At 35.9% G+C, this 19,139-nt stretch overlaps 1 protein-coding gene across 1 annotated transcript in view; it reads left to right on the top strand.

Annotated features, from left to right (window-relative positions):
- VPS13C (vacuolar protein sorting 13 homolog C) overlaps positions 1-19,139 on the top strand; it is a 105,343-nt gene that overhangs the window by 66,051 nt on the left and 20,153 nt on the right. Inside the window, exons 53-71 of the mRNA XM_067305368.1 lie at positions 1,056-1,145; positions 1,579-1,734; positions 2,783-3,047; positions 3,920-4,077; positions 4,618-4,739; positions 4,998-5,292; positions 6,633-7,022; positions 7,355-7,459; positions 8,210-8,374; positions 8,732-8,860; positions 10,462-10,595; positions 11,020-11,146; positions 12,606-12,841; positions 13,197-13,338; positions 14,369-14,509; positions 16,688-16,769; positions 16,909-16,978; positions 17,841-17,952; positions 18,442-18,555. Coding sequence (XP_067161469.1) covers positions 1,056-1,145; positions 1,579-1,734; positions 2,783-3,047; positions 3,920-4,077; positions 4,618-4,739; positions 4,998-5,292; positions 6,633-7,022; positions 7,355-7,459; positions 8,210-8,374; positions 8,732-8,860; positions 10,462-10,595; positions 11,020-11,146; positions 12,606-12,841; positions 13,197-13,338; positions 14,369-14,509; positions 16,688-16,769; positions 16,909-16,978; positions 17,841-17,952; positions 18,442-18,555 — 3,033 coding nt within the window. The remainder of the gene's footprint in view (positions 1-1,055; positions 1,146-1,578; positions 1,735-2,782; positions 3,048-3,919; positions 4,078-4,617; positions 4,740-4,997; positions 5,293-6,632; positions 7,023-7,354; positions 7,460-8,209; positions 8,375-8,731; positions 8,861-10,461; positions 10,596-11,019; positions 11,147-12,605; positions 12,842-13,196; positions 13,339-14,368; positions 14,510-16,687; positions 16,770-16,908; positions 16,979-17,840; positions 17,953-18,441; positions 18,556-19,139) is intronic.

Here is a 19,139-nt window from a genome sequence, read left to right as displayed (position 1 = left end):
TTACATATTCACTCTTTGCTGTGTGAACAGTGAGCTTGGCCAAGTACAATATTCATATTTAACTTTTTATTGCTCTAGCATATCTAGCTAGCGTTCACTGTTTTATGTTTCCTCTGAATCTTCTCTAAATCTTGGATTGCACCAGTGCTGTATTTGTATTGCCACCTATTGCAACTCTTTTTCACCATGATATGGTAATTTCTTAGATGGGCTAGGCCATGTAATTAGTCTCTTAGGGAGGTGATATGTTGAAGTTTCATATAAACAGATATGAGCTGCTGTGTACAATAGGTTAACTACATTTTAGTCAAATTCTGTCAGTTTACCAAATGTGCCCTATATACTCCATTGTCTATTGGATATGCAGATGGCCTTCTTTGCATTGCTAGATGTGCATGTCATGATAGAAGATATCAATATTTAAGTAAAAGATGCATTTCTAATCATATATATGAACCTGGGTAAGGAACTGTCCTCCCTGGAGGAAGGTGGCATGAAGAAGAGAGGAGGCAAGCTGCCAGAACTATTTGTCTGGTCCACAGCTTCTGCTGTTCAGATTTGCAGTGATTGAAGGGAAATAGAAGCTGGATGTGGACTATAAATTAGATTAATTGTTCCAGGGGGCCAGATCCAGACTAAAGAGTTCTTGCCCTGGCTGAATGTTATTTCATAGTATCATGAAAATACTTACAGCATTGAAGTTCTTTGATCTGAAAGCTGTTTTCTCAGGCACCATAGGAGATAGTAGAGACCTGCATTATGTTAGTAAAGTCGTGAAACCAAGTTAGGGAATTTCCAGGTTGTCTGGTCCTGTTTCTCTAAAAGTAAGTCAGATAACATAAAATGATGTCACTTAAGAAAAATGTATGATATATTACACTTTTGTGTGAGTATTCATTTTTGAAGCCTTTAAAAATGAATATTAGGCCACTGAAATTTGAAACCAAGGTTGAAAAAAGGCAGTTTTTGATGATATGAAAGTGTACTAGCTGCCATAGAAGGAGCTTAGTTCTTTATTTTTTAGATGCCATATTTAATTTTGGTTCTTCCTTTAGGTTCACTATTACAATGAAACTTATGCAGTGTGGGAGCCTCTTATTGAACGAATTGAAGGAGGGAGGAAGCAATGGAGTTTAAAGCTGGAAGTATGTAAAAATACTTGAAACTCTGGAATATTCACTGTGAATAGACAGCTATTATGCTAATAGTTTTATGTAATACAGCATTTCAAATGCTGTTGCTTTGAGGGAGTTGTGCAATTTGACATGGAAAAATTCAGTCTATATTCAGAAAAACCTTATGATGTCTGCTGCTGTTTATCCACTGCATGGGCAAAATGAAGCATGTGGTCAGGCATACAGAGTGGGAAGAAAATAATTTGTTTGTCTTCAGTATTGGTATAAACTTTCCATGTTACTGGTAAGTTCACATATTAGATATCTTACAGATTTAGAAAGTAAAGTAGGTTTTTTCTTTGCTTTGGAAAAATTTCACATCTAGGTAAACCTTTTTCCTATTTTAACATAGGAGAACGTAGTTCCTTGTATGCATAGCTGCCTAATGAAATTTTTCTTTTAGGTGAAGACTAACCCTGTCCAAGAGAGAAGTCTGATGCCTGGCGATGATTTTATTGTTCTTCCTGAGCCGCAAACTTCAGTTAACATCTCTTCGAAGGATACAATGAATATAACGATATCCAAAAGTTGTCTTGCTGTTTTTGATAATTTAGCCAAGGTAATCCTAACAGGCAGAAGGTGCTGAATTATTTGGCTTTTGAAGAACTTTGTGCTGCCAGTCACAAGTCACTGATTGTTCTGCAGCCCTGACAAACGTTATCTAATGGGAATGAGGAGTTGGACTTAGTCCTTTAAGGTTAACAAAAAGGTGATGTTGGCTTTTGAAGGAAGGCCATTCCTGTGTTAGGAGAACACATGTGCTTATGCAGGACTTGGGGGTGGTGTTGGTGGAAGGGAAGTAAAATTTTCTTTTAATCCGTCAGAAAATAAATTGTAGGAAACAACTGTGTTTCTTGAAGCATTTAATTTTTGTTTAGTCTGCTCCTTAACCTCCTGCTTGTAGGACTGTTCCTTAATAGCATGCTATGAGAAGCTTGGTTTTCGGGATTGGCCTTCAAACTGAGGAAGTAGAATGTTCAGTGTATTTAAAAAAAAAAAAAAAAAATTTCTTTTTCTTTTTTCCTGTGTCTATAGGAATGCTTATGAGTATTCTAGATTATATTTCCCCTTTTTTTGTAGAGAGATGAATTCTTCTTCACTGAATCAAGCTATTTATATAGAGTATGACTTATGTATATTTATTTTTGTAATTCTAAATGAACATCGGTTCTCTAAGAAAGTGAGAGAGAGTAAGTTCTCTAAGCAAGTATAGCTTATGCTGTTTTGGGTCAGTTAATATGGCTTTGTGTAATAACAGTGTTTGGCAGAAGTTGTGGTTGAGGATGAAGTATGTATTTGGGCCTTCTGTGTCCCAAATCTTTTAGTTTTCTTCTATAACCTAAAAATGAAAAAAAAGTCCCTATGAGGTGTGTGAACACTTATTGTGGTATCAACGTTTGCTGCAAATCGCAAAAGAAAAATGAAATCTTTTGGAAGTAACCTGCAGTCTCCTGAAATACCACTACGCAAAGCATAGGTGCTACAGTGTATATAACTTTTTCTAATTCAAAATAATATTTTCTTGGCAATTTTTTTAAAACCTTTCAACCTTACATTCATGTTGTGGCTGTCTGCATATGACATTTTATATATGTTCTTCATTACAGGCATTTTCAGAAGGGACTGCATCCACGTTCAACTATTCCTTTAAAGACTCGGCTCCTTTCATAGTGAAAAATGCCCTAGGTGTTCCTCTCCAAGTGCTTCCTAGCTCTAATTTTCGGATAGTTGATTCAGTTGAAAAGGAAAACATCAACAAAGTAGAAATTGGTCAGAAAGTAGAATTGGAATACTCTGGTTTTGAACCTCTTCAACGAGGAAAGTTGTCTGCATTGTACCGACAAGAAAGCTCCCTGTTCTCTTTAAATTTAGGTATTGTGCTGGGAAACACTATACATTATGATAGTGTTGAGAATGGGGGAAAATAGGGGAGTCAGCATGGTAATCTATAGGTTAAAATCAATGTGATCAAAATTCAGGTGAAGTACATTCTGTGATGAAACTACTTCTGACTACTGATGAAAATTAAAAAAAATCTTTTAAGCCAACCACTACTGGACTTCTTATAAGGAAGTAAAATTCCTTCTCTCCAATTTTTCCAGACTGAAAAGTCCAATTTTTACTTTCTCATAGGAAAAAAATGGAAAGTTCTCTACTGGAGTCATTGATAGACCATCTTACAGACTCAAGGAACATAGGCCTGTAGTGTCTCTCTCCTTTTAAACAGAATTTTCATTCCTGGTCATCCCCACTACTATAATTTTTATTTCTGTAGTTAGTCACTTAATTGAGAGCAGTTACGATTTTTCTATGCTTTCGGCTTTGCTAGAAAATATTCCTAGGAGACTAGGACGTGGTAACTCCTAATACATAATCTTACTGTTTTTTCCTTTTCCATCCCATCCTGTATGAAAGTATTGAGCCGTGATACCAAAATTATGTTCTATTTGCAACTGTTCACTCACCCAAAAAAATACTCAAGTGTAATGTTTGGTGTATTTATCATGTTATGTGTAAATAACAATCTGAAGTTAGGAAAAGTAAAGATCTTCAGAGTATTCTGCCCTTAAAGCTTTCCTTTGCTTTTCCCTTGCATTCAAATATCATTTCAAGTTACTTTTGCTAGAGGGCAACTTTGGTGGTTGTTAGATTTAGAGAATTGTAAGTATTGCTCAAATCTTTAAAACAGTAATCTGATTTGTAAGTGTTTCTCATAATTAAGACTTTTTTTTTTTTTGGATTAGAAATTCAAGGATATAAAGAGGTGGTAAACGTTCCCATAGCCAAACCAGGTCGTCGACTGTATAACATAAGAAATCTTGTTGATCGTTCAGACTCTGTCCTTATACAGATAGATGCTACAGAAGGAAATAAAGTTATTACTGTACGATCTCCTCTGCAGGTAAAAAACAAAACAAAAAAACCCTCCCCCCACAAAACCCCCCCAAATACCCCAAAGCAGTGTTCTCTCAATGAGTGACTTTGCTTTTATTTCTTAATGCGCTTAGTTTGAGATCATTCTTTTCCAAAAAGCTGCTTAATGTAAAAGATAATGTATTTTGTGTATGTGCTTTTCCCTGAGAAATGATTAAGATTGTGGAGGTTTTTTGGGTGGGGGGAGGGGATTGTTTTGTTTTTGTGTTTTAATTTTGGCTTTCATAATATCCTCATCCTTGAGGTTGGGATATGTACCTTTTATATGATGTGATACTTTAAGCAGGTTTTTTCAATTCATGGAGTTTAAAAGGAGTGCAGCCTTCTCATGCTTGCGTATGGTTTTCCTTCAAAATTATCTCTGTTACTATTTAAGGCAAGTGTAAGTCTGTTTCCGGAGAAGCTTGATTAAATCTACTAATGTTTTTTTCCTTGTTGCTATTCGTACTTTTTCCTTTAGAAATTTGTACAATACAAATGTAATCAAACTTATGCATTTTTATCATAGATCAAGAACCATTTCTCCATCCCATTCATAATCTATAAATTGGCTAGAGACTCCAGACTGCTGGAGCCCATTGGCATATCTAAGCCGGAAGAGGAATTTCATGTTCCTTTACATTCTTACAGGTACGTTCTCTCTATTATATAGGACACTTCATTATGAGACTGATATACAAACACAGCATTACTGTGGAAGCTTAAATGTGCACTTGGAACTGTTTCTTCCTCACTGGGGTTAATAAAAAACAAATGTTATCTTTATTAGATAGTTGTGCAGTATGCTGCAATAGCCCTCCAGAATGTTAGCAATTGCTTTCAAATGGGTGAAGTTCATTGTCAATGCAAAACTATCTTGTGTACTGTTAACCTGTCCTCTTTCCATAGGTGTCATCTATATATTCAGCCAACAGGAATGTTAGAAGGTCAATTCAAAGAGTCCACAACTTATATTGTTTGGAGGGAAGAGCTACATCGGAGCAATGAAGTAAAATGCTTGTTACAGTGCCCATCTACCGAGACAAATTTCTTACCTCTCATAGTCAGCACAACAGCTGTACCTGATCAACTGAATTTTATTTCAACGTGTGGAGAGGAGTGGGATCCTGCCTACATTATCCACCTTTACCCTACACTGACTGTGAGGAACCTTCTGCCATACTCATTGAGGTATTTACTTGAGGTAGGATATCTTTCAGTTTTGTTTTTAAAGCCTTTACTTGATTTTAAACAAGATTACATCCATTTAAAATGGAAGGTGAATGTACTGTAGCAGATATTAAATGCTGCCTGATGTATTTTTTGTTATAACTGAGTGAGTCACTTGATGGATTGGTTTGTGGGATTTTGGGGGGTTAACTGCTATTTCTTTGGGTATGCCGTGCCAGTTTTGCTTTGCTCCTGAAATAAGAATCCTGTACTGGATAGGACTTTTTCTTTTACACCCTTCCAAGATCCTGTTTGTGTTCTGCAACATAGCTTTTGGCTCTCAGGGAGAGGCATAAGGAAAAGTGCCTGAGCTATCTGGAACTCATTTCTTCCACAAAAACACAACTTCTCTCTCTTCTGACATTGACCCTTTATTAAGGACTATTGTGAGGTGTCACTTGCCCAGATTATAGAAGAATTCTTTGCAATATACTATGCAGAATTTTCTCCTCTTCTGTCAGTATCTTCAGTATCTAGTATTTCTTTCTCTATGAAAGCTGAGTGATTTTCAGTAAATAGAAAAGGAGTGCAGATTTAGAACCACCATCCTAATTTGTCCTGCTTATATAATTAGGTGGGGCTTTCATTTAAATCTGTCTCTCACTTCTGCGCAGAATACTAATGGCAGAATTTCCAGCTTTCCTTCCCTTCACTGCACTTCAGTACCCAAAGTCACAGAATGTAGAACATGTTGTTGCCTTGAATGAGAAGCCAGAAACTAGTGGCTCAACTCTAATTCTGAAGTCACTGTATTTGCAGGCAGATATGTGCTCATGGTGTTCATACCCTTTAACTGATCAAGCCTGGTCACTGCTGAATACAAAATCTCAGTAAAAATTAGGAAAGCTGTTGTTCCGGGATGCTGCTCCCTGGGGAGAGCTGGGTTATCAAACAGCATGGCCCAGCGGTCAGGGTTTCCTGCCCTGTATGTTATTAATGTGAAAAGTCTGAGCCATGAATCTGCAGAACAGCCCAATTCAGTGCTGCACCTAGTATCATTGGTATATAAACGAGAACTCAAGGCTGAAATCCATTGAAAAACATGGAGGAGGGAGGGAACAGACAGTGGATGTATTGGAGCCGGACTGTCTTCTTGAAATCCAGAATCCTTTTTACTGTCCTGCAGGAAAAGTGCTGTTGATCTGAAATTTTTCATAAGATCAGGCTCAAATAAAAATGAGTAAGCATTTGGATACATGGTACTGAAATACCTGAAACGTGTGCATCCTGCAAAAGAAGAATAAAATGCTGCTTTATGGACACCTAAATTGTCTACATTAAAAACCTAATTCTCCCCTTTTAATTTTACTACAGGGAACAGCAGAAGCTCGTGAGTTGCCAGAAGGGAGTGCTGCAGATGTTTTTCATTCAAGAATCAATGGTGAATTAATGGAGCTTGTATTGATAAAATATCAAGGCAAAAACTGGAATGGACATCTTAAAATTCGTGATGGGATGCCTGAATTTTTTTCAGTGTGTTTCACGTCACATTCTGCAGAATTGATGACAGTGGATATTTCCATACATATCAGACGAACTGGAAGTCGTATGATCTTGTCTGTGTTCAGTCCTTATTGGCTAATCAACAAGACTTCCCGTGTTCTCCAGTATCAAGCTGAAGATACTCATGTGAAGCATCCAGCAGATTACAGAGATATTGTTTTGTTCTCCTTTAAGAAGAAAAATATTTTTAGTAAAAATAAGGTATGCTTATTTTGGGTGGCCTTTGTTGTTGTTGTTTTTAAAGTCCTCTTTTGAAGAAAAGAACTAAGCTGTATTTCTTATTCCCCTTCTCCTGCCCGAGTCTTCTTGTAATATCATCTTTCCCAGACCTCAAGCACAGACCAATAAACCAAAATAAGAATAGTGAGACTACATGCTTAAGCCTATCTTAACTTATAGAAGGTTTTGAAAGCATTTAAATGTTGTCTTAATACCACTAGATGTGTGAAAAAGTTATGCTCCGTAATGCATGAGCTGTAAAATTAAAATGAATTTATTGAAATATTTTAAATGTTGTCCTTTTTTGTGCATAGATCCAGTTATGTATTTCGACTAGCACTTGGTCCAGTAGCTTTTCCCTTGATACTGTAGGAAGCTATGGATGTGTCAGATGTTCAGCTAGTAACATGGACTATCTGGTAAGATATGCCTTCTGTAGCTTGTGGGGTTTTCTTGGGGTATTTTAGGCTTGAGTAGTTGTTGCTGCGGCGGTTTTGCACTTTTTAAGTTGCTTTTAAATTACTCAGATATTTAATGTCGAGGGTAATGATTTTTATGCCACAGCTACTCAGTTTGTCAGCTTCAGTATAATCTGTAAATGGGTATTTATGTAACAATTAAGTATCTGTTATTAGGCTGTTCAAAAATACACTAGTGAACTTATGTAGTACAGATAGTTATAAGAATTTGCATTCAAAATTCATAATTGTTTACATGTGTTTAGACCCTCATTCAGCAGCCTTCTCTAAGACTAGGTGTCTCCAAGACTAAGTAGAATAAAAACACAGTTGGTAATAGTATGCGCATACATGGGGAGTTTTGATTCCATGTATTCTTTAACTGATCTCTGATGATATAATCACTGATTGCTTTGATTTATTTTAGAGAGGTTCTAGTTGGATTTACTCTCTCTCTCTCTTTTTTTTTTTTTTTTTTTTTAAGGAGGGAGGGGAGAAAAGCTGCAGCTGAAACATTTTTTTTTAATCACTGTGTTGGTCTGTGTTGCATACTTCCCTGCATTATACTACATACTGTTTGATCCTCTTACTGCAAGTATTCAGAACCAGAGTTGTGTGCTAGCCTTCGTAATCCTCCTTCCGGACTTTTCTCTTAAGTTTGCCTATGCTGTTATGTTTGTCCTCTTTGATCAAACTGTCCTTGTTCAACAGGTTGGAGTTAGCATCAAAATAAGTAGTTTTAACCTTACCAGGATAGTTACCTTCACTCCGTTCTACACAATAGCAAACAAATCTTCTCTGGAACTAGAAGTTGGTGAAATTGGTCCTGGTGGCTCTTTTCCAACTAATAAATGGAATTATATCTCAACTTCAGAGGTAACATTTCAATTTTATTCCTTTGGATGCTTTCAGAGACAAATAGCTGGTCCCTAGCTGTCACTCAAGAAAATAGGTTCTATAGACACTCTGTCATTCCTGATGGCCTGATGCAGCCACTTCACAAATCTCAGGGCAACTTGAACTGCCCAGGCTGCCTGTGGTGGTAACTGAATTAAGTTCTTCAGTTGAGATAACTTACTAAATATAGATGAGATGTCTATCAGTAGATATTGGGGTAAGAGCTAAGGCATTTGAAATACTTTTAGTCACTCAAGACTGCATTTGTTTTACTACTGCCTTACTAAATTGAACATATATGAGCTATTAAAGTCATACATATTTCCTGTTTTCCAGTGTCTTCCGTTTTGGCCTGAGAACTCATCTGGTGAACTGTGTGTAAGAGTAGTTAGCTGTGAAAGCCCCTCCAAACCATTCCTGTTTAAAACCCAGGACAACGGTACTCTGCTGAAGCTGGAAGAATTGGTGAGACTATGACTTTGTGTGGTCTGTTTTTTGTGCTTCATTTTAGCTTTGTGGTATCCCTGAGATAGTCAGGATTAAAGCTTTGTGCTTTAACATCTGGTGTACTGCACTGAAGTTCTGTTGCATAAAAAAGGTTGCTAATCAAGTTTGTAGCGTTCTTAATATTTTTCAGTTGTGTGAAGCAGTCAAGATGATTGTTTGACAAGCTTATAGGAAGCTGAACAGCTCTATTGATATTAAATTAAAAATGGTATACTGCAGCTGTAACATCTGCAGAAATGTTACAGAGATGTAACTTCTGCAGACAGTATTTCTTATGTGTCTTCAGAGTTCTTAAATGGTCAACCTAAAATGTAGTGTCTTTTTCGTTTTCTTGATAAGCTAATGCATGTTAAAGATATAAAACTAATGGCTAAAATATTTTATTATTGAATTAGTAAAAATCTTAATTATTTCAGAATTCGACTTAACATTAGGGAGCATGTATGTGAGTGCAACATGTTCAAAAAAGTTTTTGGAGATAATGGTGATTATAATTAGCTGAAATAAACAGCTGTGAAGGTAACCTAGCTCTCCAAGTTTGAAGCAGTTTGAAAAAAGAGGTTTTCTGAAAAAGACGTCATCAGTTATCTGGAGTTCACTTGGTGTGCTTAATTACAATGTTTTTTTTCTTCACTATTCTAAAATAGTAGATGGCTCAGCTTTGCAGGAGAATCCTTTTTAGACCCACATGTAATGAGTTTTTCTACTACTGCATAGAGAGCTAAACATAATTTCTCACCTCTCTGATTTGAGCTGGAATCTCTTAAGATCATATTTTTCAAAGGCAAATGAGTTTGCTCCCACCTCCCTGCAGGCCTTACAGCATAGCAAAAAAGTCAATTTATCTTGGTAGACAAGCATTTGAGAATGATATCCAAAGAGACTATCCGAAAGGAAAAAAGCACAAAGTAGCTCCTCTGTACAAGCAAATTAGAAAAATCAGGCATCTTCTCAGATATCCAGCAGGAGGGCACATCTCAGAAGGTTCTTGAAAGTACATTGGAAGAAAGCAGGATCTTGAAAGCCATTAAAAATAACACTTAATATGATTCGATTAGAGATCAGCAAGACTTCTCTACTCAGTGATCAATTTGTTAGGATGATGTTGCTATATTTGTCGTACCTTTAAAACTCTAGTACAGTTGTTTAGAGCATCTTTTAGTTTTTAAGGATTTTGCAGGAAACTGCAGTTCTTAAATATAACTTTCAGTTTTGTAATTAGAAAGTGAGAGAATGCCTGCTTATACTCTTTACTGGACTTGGCCAAATATTTAAAGTAACTTTAAAAAAATGTTAGTATCTAATTTTTAGAAGCCGGTTTTGTTTTAATTTAAGTATACTTTTTCAATTAAGTCTACATATAATTTGTAAATGTTACTAATGTCTTAAGCCAGTGATCACTGTGTTTGAACTTACTGGAAAAAAAAAATTACGCATGCTGTTGCTAATGTGGGATATGTTTCCTTTTTTCACTTGTAAGACTGATCTAAAAATAATGACATAGTCTGTTCTAATTTGAATTTGTGCGTAGGACAAATATTGAACTCTCTCTCCAACAGAATGGAGGCTTACTGGTAGATGTGAACGTTTCTGAACACTCTACTCTCATAAGCTTCTCCGATTACCATGAGGGAGCTGCTCCAGCTCTAATTGTTAACCACACTTCATGGGACTCTCTCAGATATAAACAGAGGTATGTGAAATGAAGACTTCACCCTTCTGTCATTTAACTAGCAGGTATTGGTTGTGAACCAAGTTCTTTTTTTTTTAATAACTATTATGTTAATAAAAATAGGAAAAAAACCAGCCCCCTTTTCTTTATCATGCTCTTTCAGTGATGTATTTTATGCCTGCTTTTAAGCAGTCTTAAAAGTTTGAGGAAGTAGAGTAAAGCAGGTATATAGTTCCTAGTTCGCCAGGAGCCCAGCGACTGCTGGACTTCTTGGGAGCCCATAGCTTAGGCCCTCCATGCCTCCCCGCAGGAGGCTGAAGGGGTGGGGGATATAGCACTGTTGTCTTGTGCAGTGGCTTGCACCACGGTACGTTGGGGTATTAAAGCACTGGTCTTAAAAACAGTGAAAGCTGTCATCTAATTCCTTTTTTTTTTTAACCTGCAGTGGATTACAAGAGGAAATGGAGTTGAAACCAAAGCAAGTATGCCTGTTTGCGTGGACAGATCCAACTAAAACAAGAAAATTGACTTGGGTGTACTCCCAAAATTTTGGTGAGCATGACCTGCTTAAGGTACGTCTCAAAAGAAGAGAAGTAAATACTGAACCAGTTTAGGACTGTAACAAGTCTAAAATGATTTGGGACAGAGTTCCTCCAGTAACTTCACATCTGTGTCTTGTCTTGTAGGAGATTTTTGGGCCTATTTTCAAGTAGAAAGATTTTAGGTTTTTTAGATTAATATAATTGGAGGACTGGACATAATTTTTAGCCTGTGTTTTCACTGTGATTTCCTTGGATATGAAGGAAGAATGACAGAGTGCAAGAGCTGTAGTAATATCCGAGTAGTACACAGAATGAATAATTTGCTGATTTTGCAGTAGTGCTGCGTTTAGCTGAAGTGTCTCCCTAAAGTCCCTAAAGAGTGAAATTCTGACTGTTGTGACTCCAGCTTCCTAGGTGAAATCCTTGCATTGTAGATAATTGCTAGAGTCTTTCACTAAGAGCTGTTTCAGTGTTTGTAGCTCTTGCAGTCTTAAAATAGGAAAATGTATGAAGTAGAGGCAAGAGAACAAGGATCAAGGTAGAAAATGAGCGGAGGAAAGAGGGAAACTCTAACTAGATGCAGTAAGTATTTTGTGAAGTGATGGGGGAGCCAGCATTGATGGGGGAAGGCTTTTCCTGCTTGGGTGGAATGTAGGCTAAGTAAAGCCCCATGGGTCTGGCTCTAAGTAACAGCCTTACTCGCACTATTTGCTAAACTCTGAATTCTTCAGAGGTGGCTTGGTTTTTCTGTTGACTAGGCATTGAACTGAGATATGAAAATTGAAAGTACTAATAACTTAAGCTAGAGACAGGAAAGGATGGTTTTCCTTCAGTAATATTGGAAAGAGACTTAATTTCTCACAGCTGAGCTCTGGCAGTTACCCAGTTACACTGTATGTTCCACTGTATAAACACTTTGTAGGATTTTTTACATTCATTTTAAAATGTTCTAAGTTTGTATTGAAATTGATTTTCTCCATATATCATTATGGTTACATTCATGACTACTCGGGGCTTTTGAAAAAAAAAAGGTTTTATATATCTCAATTTTGCCTCACAATTATATTAAATAAGAATTCATTGCATTTTAATCATTGTCTGATTTTACTATTTAGTGATTTATAATTTAATGACTTCTGCCCCACCACCCAAGCTTCTAAGTCTTGTATTTTGCTGTGGAGGCTGCTGTTTCCTCATGATCTCCAATATTCTTCTCATCCACAAATATTGCTGGAATGCCTAATCTTAAAGGCCTCCCCGTCTCTCTCTCCCCCACCCACCCCAAAACAAACAAACAAACAAACTTGTTTGCAGTATTTGGGACACAACATGCCACCAAATCAATATGATGCAATAAATTGAACTAACAAAAAAGATTATGTGAATTCTGGTTTGTATGTGTGCCAGTAAAGTTGTTTGTTTATTTACACACAGCAACATCATGGACCTACTTCTGTAATACACCTGCATATATTTCTTTTCAATACAGGATGAATGTGGCCAATTTGCTTACAATGCAAATACTCAGATACACTGGGTGTCTTTCCTGGATGGACGCCAAAGAGTGCTACTTTTCACTGATGATGTTGCATTAGTTTCCAAAGCACGACAAGCAGAAGAGCTGGAGCAACCTGATCAGGAAATCAACTTGTCAATACATAGTCTTGGACTTTCTCTTGTTAACAATGAAAATAAAAAAGAAATTTCTTACATAGGGGTTACTAGGTACTGCACATGGAAACCTAAACGTTCCTTTGAATAATCAAAATTCAACAGCATGTTATAATTCTTGCAGTATGGTTGAGTTGACGGGAAGCTCTTTCAAGTGAAGTTAATATAATTGAAATCTTTTAAGCAAAATTAAATTTTGCCTTTGTTCCTACTGTACAATTAGAATAAATAGGATTAACTGTCTCTCTCTTTTTTTTAAAAAACCTTTTACAAAGAAGTAAATAATAGATTTTTCAAGTCTGCAAAATGAGGATAAGATTTTTTGCATAGTTTGTATGCATAAGAAAGTTCTAAGTGTTTGGATCTGTTTGGGGTTTGTTTGAGTCTTTGACCTCATTATGTCTTGCAGTTCTGGTGTTGTTTGGGAACTGAAACCCAGACAGAAGTGGAAACCATTTAGTCAAAAGCAAATAGACCTTTTGGAACAAGCCTATCAAAAGTATCTGTGTAAAAGTGATCCAGGTTGGCATAAGCTAGACAACAACACTGAGGTGTGTTTTGAGTTTCAGTATTTAAATGAGTATAGAACTTGTGCAACAGTTGACATACTTTGTTTTGCTAATTAAGAATAATGACATGTTAAAAGAAATACAAAACAAAAAGCAAAATATTTGAGAATGGTTTCACACTTTATATGGTAGAATATTCTAAGTATTGAGGTATTCTCCAGTCAGACTTTTATTATTAAGTAGTAGTCTCGAGAAGACTTTAGCATCTGTGTGGTGGAAAAGTTTGCTTAGCATCTGTGTGTTAGTTACAAACCATTATTCCAGTTGACGTAAGTTAGGTTCTATGCTGAAGTCTTGCTCTGAGTTTCTTGCGAGTAATTCCCATGACTTATAATGATAAAGGAGCCTGTAGCATTGCAAGAATCTTGAAATTGTTTCACTTGTCTGAGCTCTTTCAATCATTAGTGATGCATACCTGTATTCCAAGCACAAGTTACTTAAGGCATTGAAATGCTTGAGTAAAATAAGTGTTTTATAGTATCATAATCACCTTGTTTTCTAAATCATACTTTAATTTAAAAAACATATACCATTACCTGTATAAATACTTAGGTTTTGTACATCTTGTTTTGCATTTGAAGTACATGGTATCAAGAACATATAGCTGTTTAAGTCATTATATTTGACTCAGAATACATGATCACTTTTTTGCTTTGTGTCTCCTAACTCAAACATGTTTCAGGATCATGGTAAAATAGTCAGCTGCATGAAAACATATTAAATTATGCCTGTATAATGTATAATTTATTAAGAGATTGTTACTAAGAGGACACAGAGGTTCTCCATTAAAACAACTAAAATTGTATGACATGCTCGTCAAACCAGCTTGTGGGTTTTTCTTTTCTTTTCATGCAAATAATTGACTTGAGTAATTAAGTAGCCATGTGATCATGGAATAATGAAAACTTGAGGTTTTATTTATTAGTCTATTTCCTAATAATGTAACATTTTATTATTTCTTCCTCAGAGTTGCATTAAACTATACATCATCTCCTCTTTGCTATGTTTCCAGGTGAATTTTAGTAAAGTGCCAATGGAAATGCGCTTCCCAGTCAAATGCAGCATCCGACGTAACTTCCTATCAGGAATTCGGGTTGAATTCAAACAGTCACCTCATCAAAGAAGCTTACGGGCTCAATTGTATTGGCTGCAGGTATTGCCTTTCATCATATTCTGTAAACTAAAGGGACACTTTAAAGTTCTTATTTTTTTTATGTGTATGAAGAGGCATTTCTAAATGTAATACATGTGACGCTCAGCCCTCTGATATCAGCGTAGCAGAAGCGCTATGGATGCTCATGGATGGGAAAAAAACTGCAGAACTGCCAGCTGGCGTTTTGCAAGTAGTATGGAAAAAATTCCCCCACATTGTTGGTTAATGTAAAGTAATGCACTATTTTGTATGTAATCATGTAACATCTTATTCTAGCTAGTGTATCTAGAGATACAGAGATCTTTAGTATAAGAACTACCTAGCAGATCAAAATGAAAAGTATTGTGCAGAACAGTTATTCTTAGAAGTATAGTCTCTGTAGAGTTCTGGAAATATGAAGAAATAACTGTACAGTAAAGAAAATTTTTTATAAAAATAAAGTACTCTTTCTTTTTTTAAAAAAGAATGATTTCTACTTCACTGAACGTAGGAAAAAAAATTCTGTGTGCTAAATGTAAAAATACTTTAAGTACTATTTACCCTGGTTATGTGAGCTTAGTGCCTTTGAATCTTAATCATGGGCAAAAGTGGAATGGACAAAAACTATTAAGTAAAAGTATTTTCTCATGTTCTGTAAGAGTGAAAACCAAGGATTTGTTGGGAAGTAAGTCTTAGAAGGGAGGTTGCTAATATTTCTACGAAAAATCTTTTTAATGTTTAAAAAAAAGCAAAAGCAAATGGAGAATGCCAGATAAATTCAGAATTTTATTCCAGATTCTGAACTCGTAGGTGTTATTTGAGTGAAGACTACAGTTAAATGCATGATTATAGTCAATTTTTCTTGAGTAGCATTTTGTTAAAATTAACAAATGCACCAGATTTTTAGGCTTCGTTTAAGATGCTTAATTCAAAGCTCCGGACAGTCTTTCACATCATCAATGTTTGGTTTCATGTATTAATCATTTAGTGCTATGTGAGCCAAAATTGTATTAGAATCTTAATAAAATGCTGTGTTAGATCTCCCTAGTACGCCACTGTGCAATTTCAAATAGAATACAAAGTCCATGTGTTGGACTAAATAGACTGCCATGGCAGCTGTACTTAATTTGAACCTATCATGAAGATGTTTTGAAGATGCTTTAAAAGTACCTTAGAAAATTTCTAAGCAGGCAACACTTCTGTTTCATGGTACCTTAATTATCTTAGTGTTTTAGCCTTAGTAATGCTAAGGACCTGCTATTCGCAGATCTTGAAGATTTCCTTGAAGCCACTGAGGCAGTGCTTTCCAGAGCCTCTGTGGCAGTATTTTTCCTGTTTTGTTCTCGTGCTGTATGCAAGACAAAACCATTCCTGTATAGGTGTTGCCATGGCCTTGCAAACCCCAATAGTGATGCTGTAGCAGGCGTTCATGGGAAACAAGTACCACTGGCATGAGGATCACCCCTCTTTTTTGATGTTTGTTTGCCTCTCCTTTTTTGAGTTTTAGTTTATGTAAGAGAAAACCAAACATAGTGCAGAGGAAAGTAGATAAGTCATTTAAATATTCAAAAATAGTATCCAAAAATGTATTTTCACAGAGGCTTAACAACCAATTGATGTGCAACATTTACACCTCATTAGCATACTCCAGTCAGTGCTGGTAGCATTGATGTGTGCACAGAATAACCAATACTGAGTCTGAGCAGATCCCAGTGTATAGTACTAGGGAAAAAGCATGGTGGAAAAAAATCAGTCCTCCTCCTCCTCTTCAGTGCTTGCTGCACTTCAGAGAGCCCCCAGAAGAGGATGCTTATCATGCTGTTCCTGGTCAGCCTTGGGGAAAGTGTCTCTTTCCCTTTTTTTCTCTCTCCTTTAGTTTTTATTTTTCCCTGAAGGTAACTTTGCTATCAGAGTCAATGTATACTGTCAGCTACAGACCCTCTAATAAATCTTTGTGCGTGTGAACCTGTCTCAACATCCCTTGTGTAACACTTCCAGCCATCTGACCTTTTATAACTAAACAAATAACATCCTAAAATAATTTCAGCATAATCTTCCTCCCCTTTTCTCCTTCCCCTCAGATGAATGATTTTCTGCTTGAACACAATCTGTAAACAAATTTCTCAAGCCTTCTAAAACAGAAATGGTCTTGATTTATCGTGTCATTAAAATATTGCTCTATTATGTGATATTTTTTAGGTTGATAATCAGTTACCAGGATCAATGTTTCCTGTTGTGTTTCACCCTGTAGCCCCTCCGAAGTCAATTGTTTTGGATTCAGGTAAAGTGAAAGCTTTTAATGGTAACAAATATATTCAGCTTTGAAGTAGTAATGGGACAATTTCTTTGTGTGTGTGTGTGTGCATATATATATATATATATATATACACATAAAATAATATTTTTCATTTTTAATTTAGAGCCAAAACCATTCATTGACATCAGCATCATCACTAGATTCAACGAATACAGCAAAGTACTGCAGTTCAAGTGAGTTTAAAATTGTCTTGTAACACAATTTTAGAGATTTAACCCTTTAAAAATGAGCCTTATTTTGAAGGCCGTTTTCCTATCCAATTACTCTTGAAAGCAGTTGTTTAGGTTGAGTTTTAAACATCTTCAGTGGAAAAACGTCACTTTAAAGGGAACTCTTTTTCTCGAAAGTAAAGACTGACCAGGTAAACGCACTGTTATGGAGGTTTTTCAGCCATCAGATGATGTGCATCTTGCCTCAGATTTGCGTTCTTGCTTGTTTGCTGTACAGGGCTGGGTGCGTTCAGTGCTCTAACAACAGGCAGTGCATATAGTCTCTAAAGCAGCCAAATATAGTATGTTTTACTATGAATTGTATGTTCTTTATTTAATATGTCTATGTCTTCAGCTGAATTCTTATACTATAAAATCAGACAAAATCATTTTTACTTAAGGCTTATAATGCAGGTATTTGTACTGAAGTGATATGGGTATAATATTTGAAGATGGGTGAATTTTAATAAAATAAATAGTTGTTAATATGACTTTTGGAGAGAGGTTGAATAGGAGGAAGATGTATGCTATTTAGATGATGATATCTGTGGAGTATATTGAATCATAGTGGGTGAAGGTAGGAAGTATTTGGTGATGGTTAATATTTTTTAGGTAAATTATCAAAGTGTCATAAGATACAAATCTACAGTGAAGTAGTATTTAACTTCATGTGGCCGCTAGGCCCCCTAACTGTAAATAGATAGTTGATACTGTAGATCATAAGTCTTTTTATGCAATATTGCACTGCAGCACTTTGAACACATGGGATTATGTGGTATTTAAGTTAAACCTGTACATATATAAGCTGTTCCTTTTTCCCTGTTAGATACTTCATGGTTCTTATCCAGGAAATGGCACTGAAAATTGATCAAGGATTTTTAGGAGCACTTAGTGAACTTTTCACTCCGTCTACAGACCCAGAAGCTGAAAGACAAAGGGTAATGTATGGGAGAAACTGATTTTGCTGGAATAGGTCCTTTATGGTAACATTGGTGTGATGTTTTGAATATTTCAGTTTAAATGAGTGAGCATTGCATTTGATAAAAATGATTAAAGAGATGTGCCAAGATAATTCTCAGCAAAACATCAGGATTACTGTTAAACGCTGGGTTCCAGCATTAGTAATTTACAAGTTTGATTAGCTGATACTTGAGTATGTGTAATTGTTGTCTGCTCTTTTAATGTTCCATTATTTGTTTGATGGCACAATTGTTTCAGCTGTGGCTATGAACTGTTAAGTGTGGTGAATGAAATAAGGATATACAGAGTGGCTCAATGTCTGTCCTTTTAAACTGACCATTAGTCTACAGTATGCATAGGATCTTTTGCTTTTTGTCTTTAGAGAGAAGGGACTGATTTTTATAGCTTTAAATTAAGTTTTTCTATTCTCTCTTCCTCCCCCTCCCTCATTTTTTGTGTAAAACCAGTCTAAGTTAATTCAGCAGGATGTGGACGCACTTAACACTGAGCTAATGGAATCTTCCCTAACAGATTTGTCAACGTTCAGCTTCTTTGAGCATTTTCATATTTCTCCAATTAAGGTATGTGGTAGAGAAGCTTTGGATTAATAAAACATTTGGTATCAATGATCTCTTAATTCCTTGTTGTAGTGGTTATAAATATATACTATATTACTATTAAATACTACTATATTACTATAAATTATAGTAAATACTCTCTTAGATCAACTTTTTGGTTATGGAGTCCTTCATGCTGTCTTCATGGTGGGAATTTTCTATGTTCTCTAGAATTCAATACTTAGATGGAAAACTTTCTTAGTTGACCTAGAGTACAGCTAGTGCACTGAGAGTGCAAAGAGACTATTAATCATTGCTGTCTTAAAGAGAGGACCCAATGGGTATAATAATGAGAAAAGCTAGATGAATAAACATTCAAGGCTTAAATATCCAAGTAATATATGAAAATCATAATAAAATACACGTTCACAGGCTTGATTTCATTTCTCTTGAACCATTTATATTCCTTGGAGCAAGGGAAAAAGATCATCAGCAATTGTACACTACTCTGAATCAACAGAATGCCTCCCCTAACCCCCCCAAACTGAGTTCTAAGAATTTAGAAGAACAAAAAAAACTTATTTCCATTTGCTATCACAGAGTTGCCT

The sequence above is a fragment of the Apteryx mantelli genome, chromosome 15, assembly GCF_036417845.1.
Source record: "Apteryx mantelli isolate bAptMan1 chromosome 15, bAptMan1.hap1, whole genome shotgun sequence".
Lineage (NCBI taxonomy): Eukaryota > Metazoa > Chordata > Aves > Apterygiformes > Apterygidae > Apteryx > Apteryx mantelli.
This window is presented reverse-complemented; position numbering and strand designations above follow the sequence as displayed.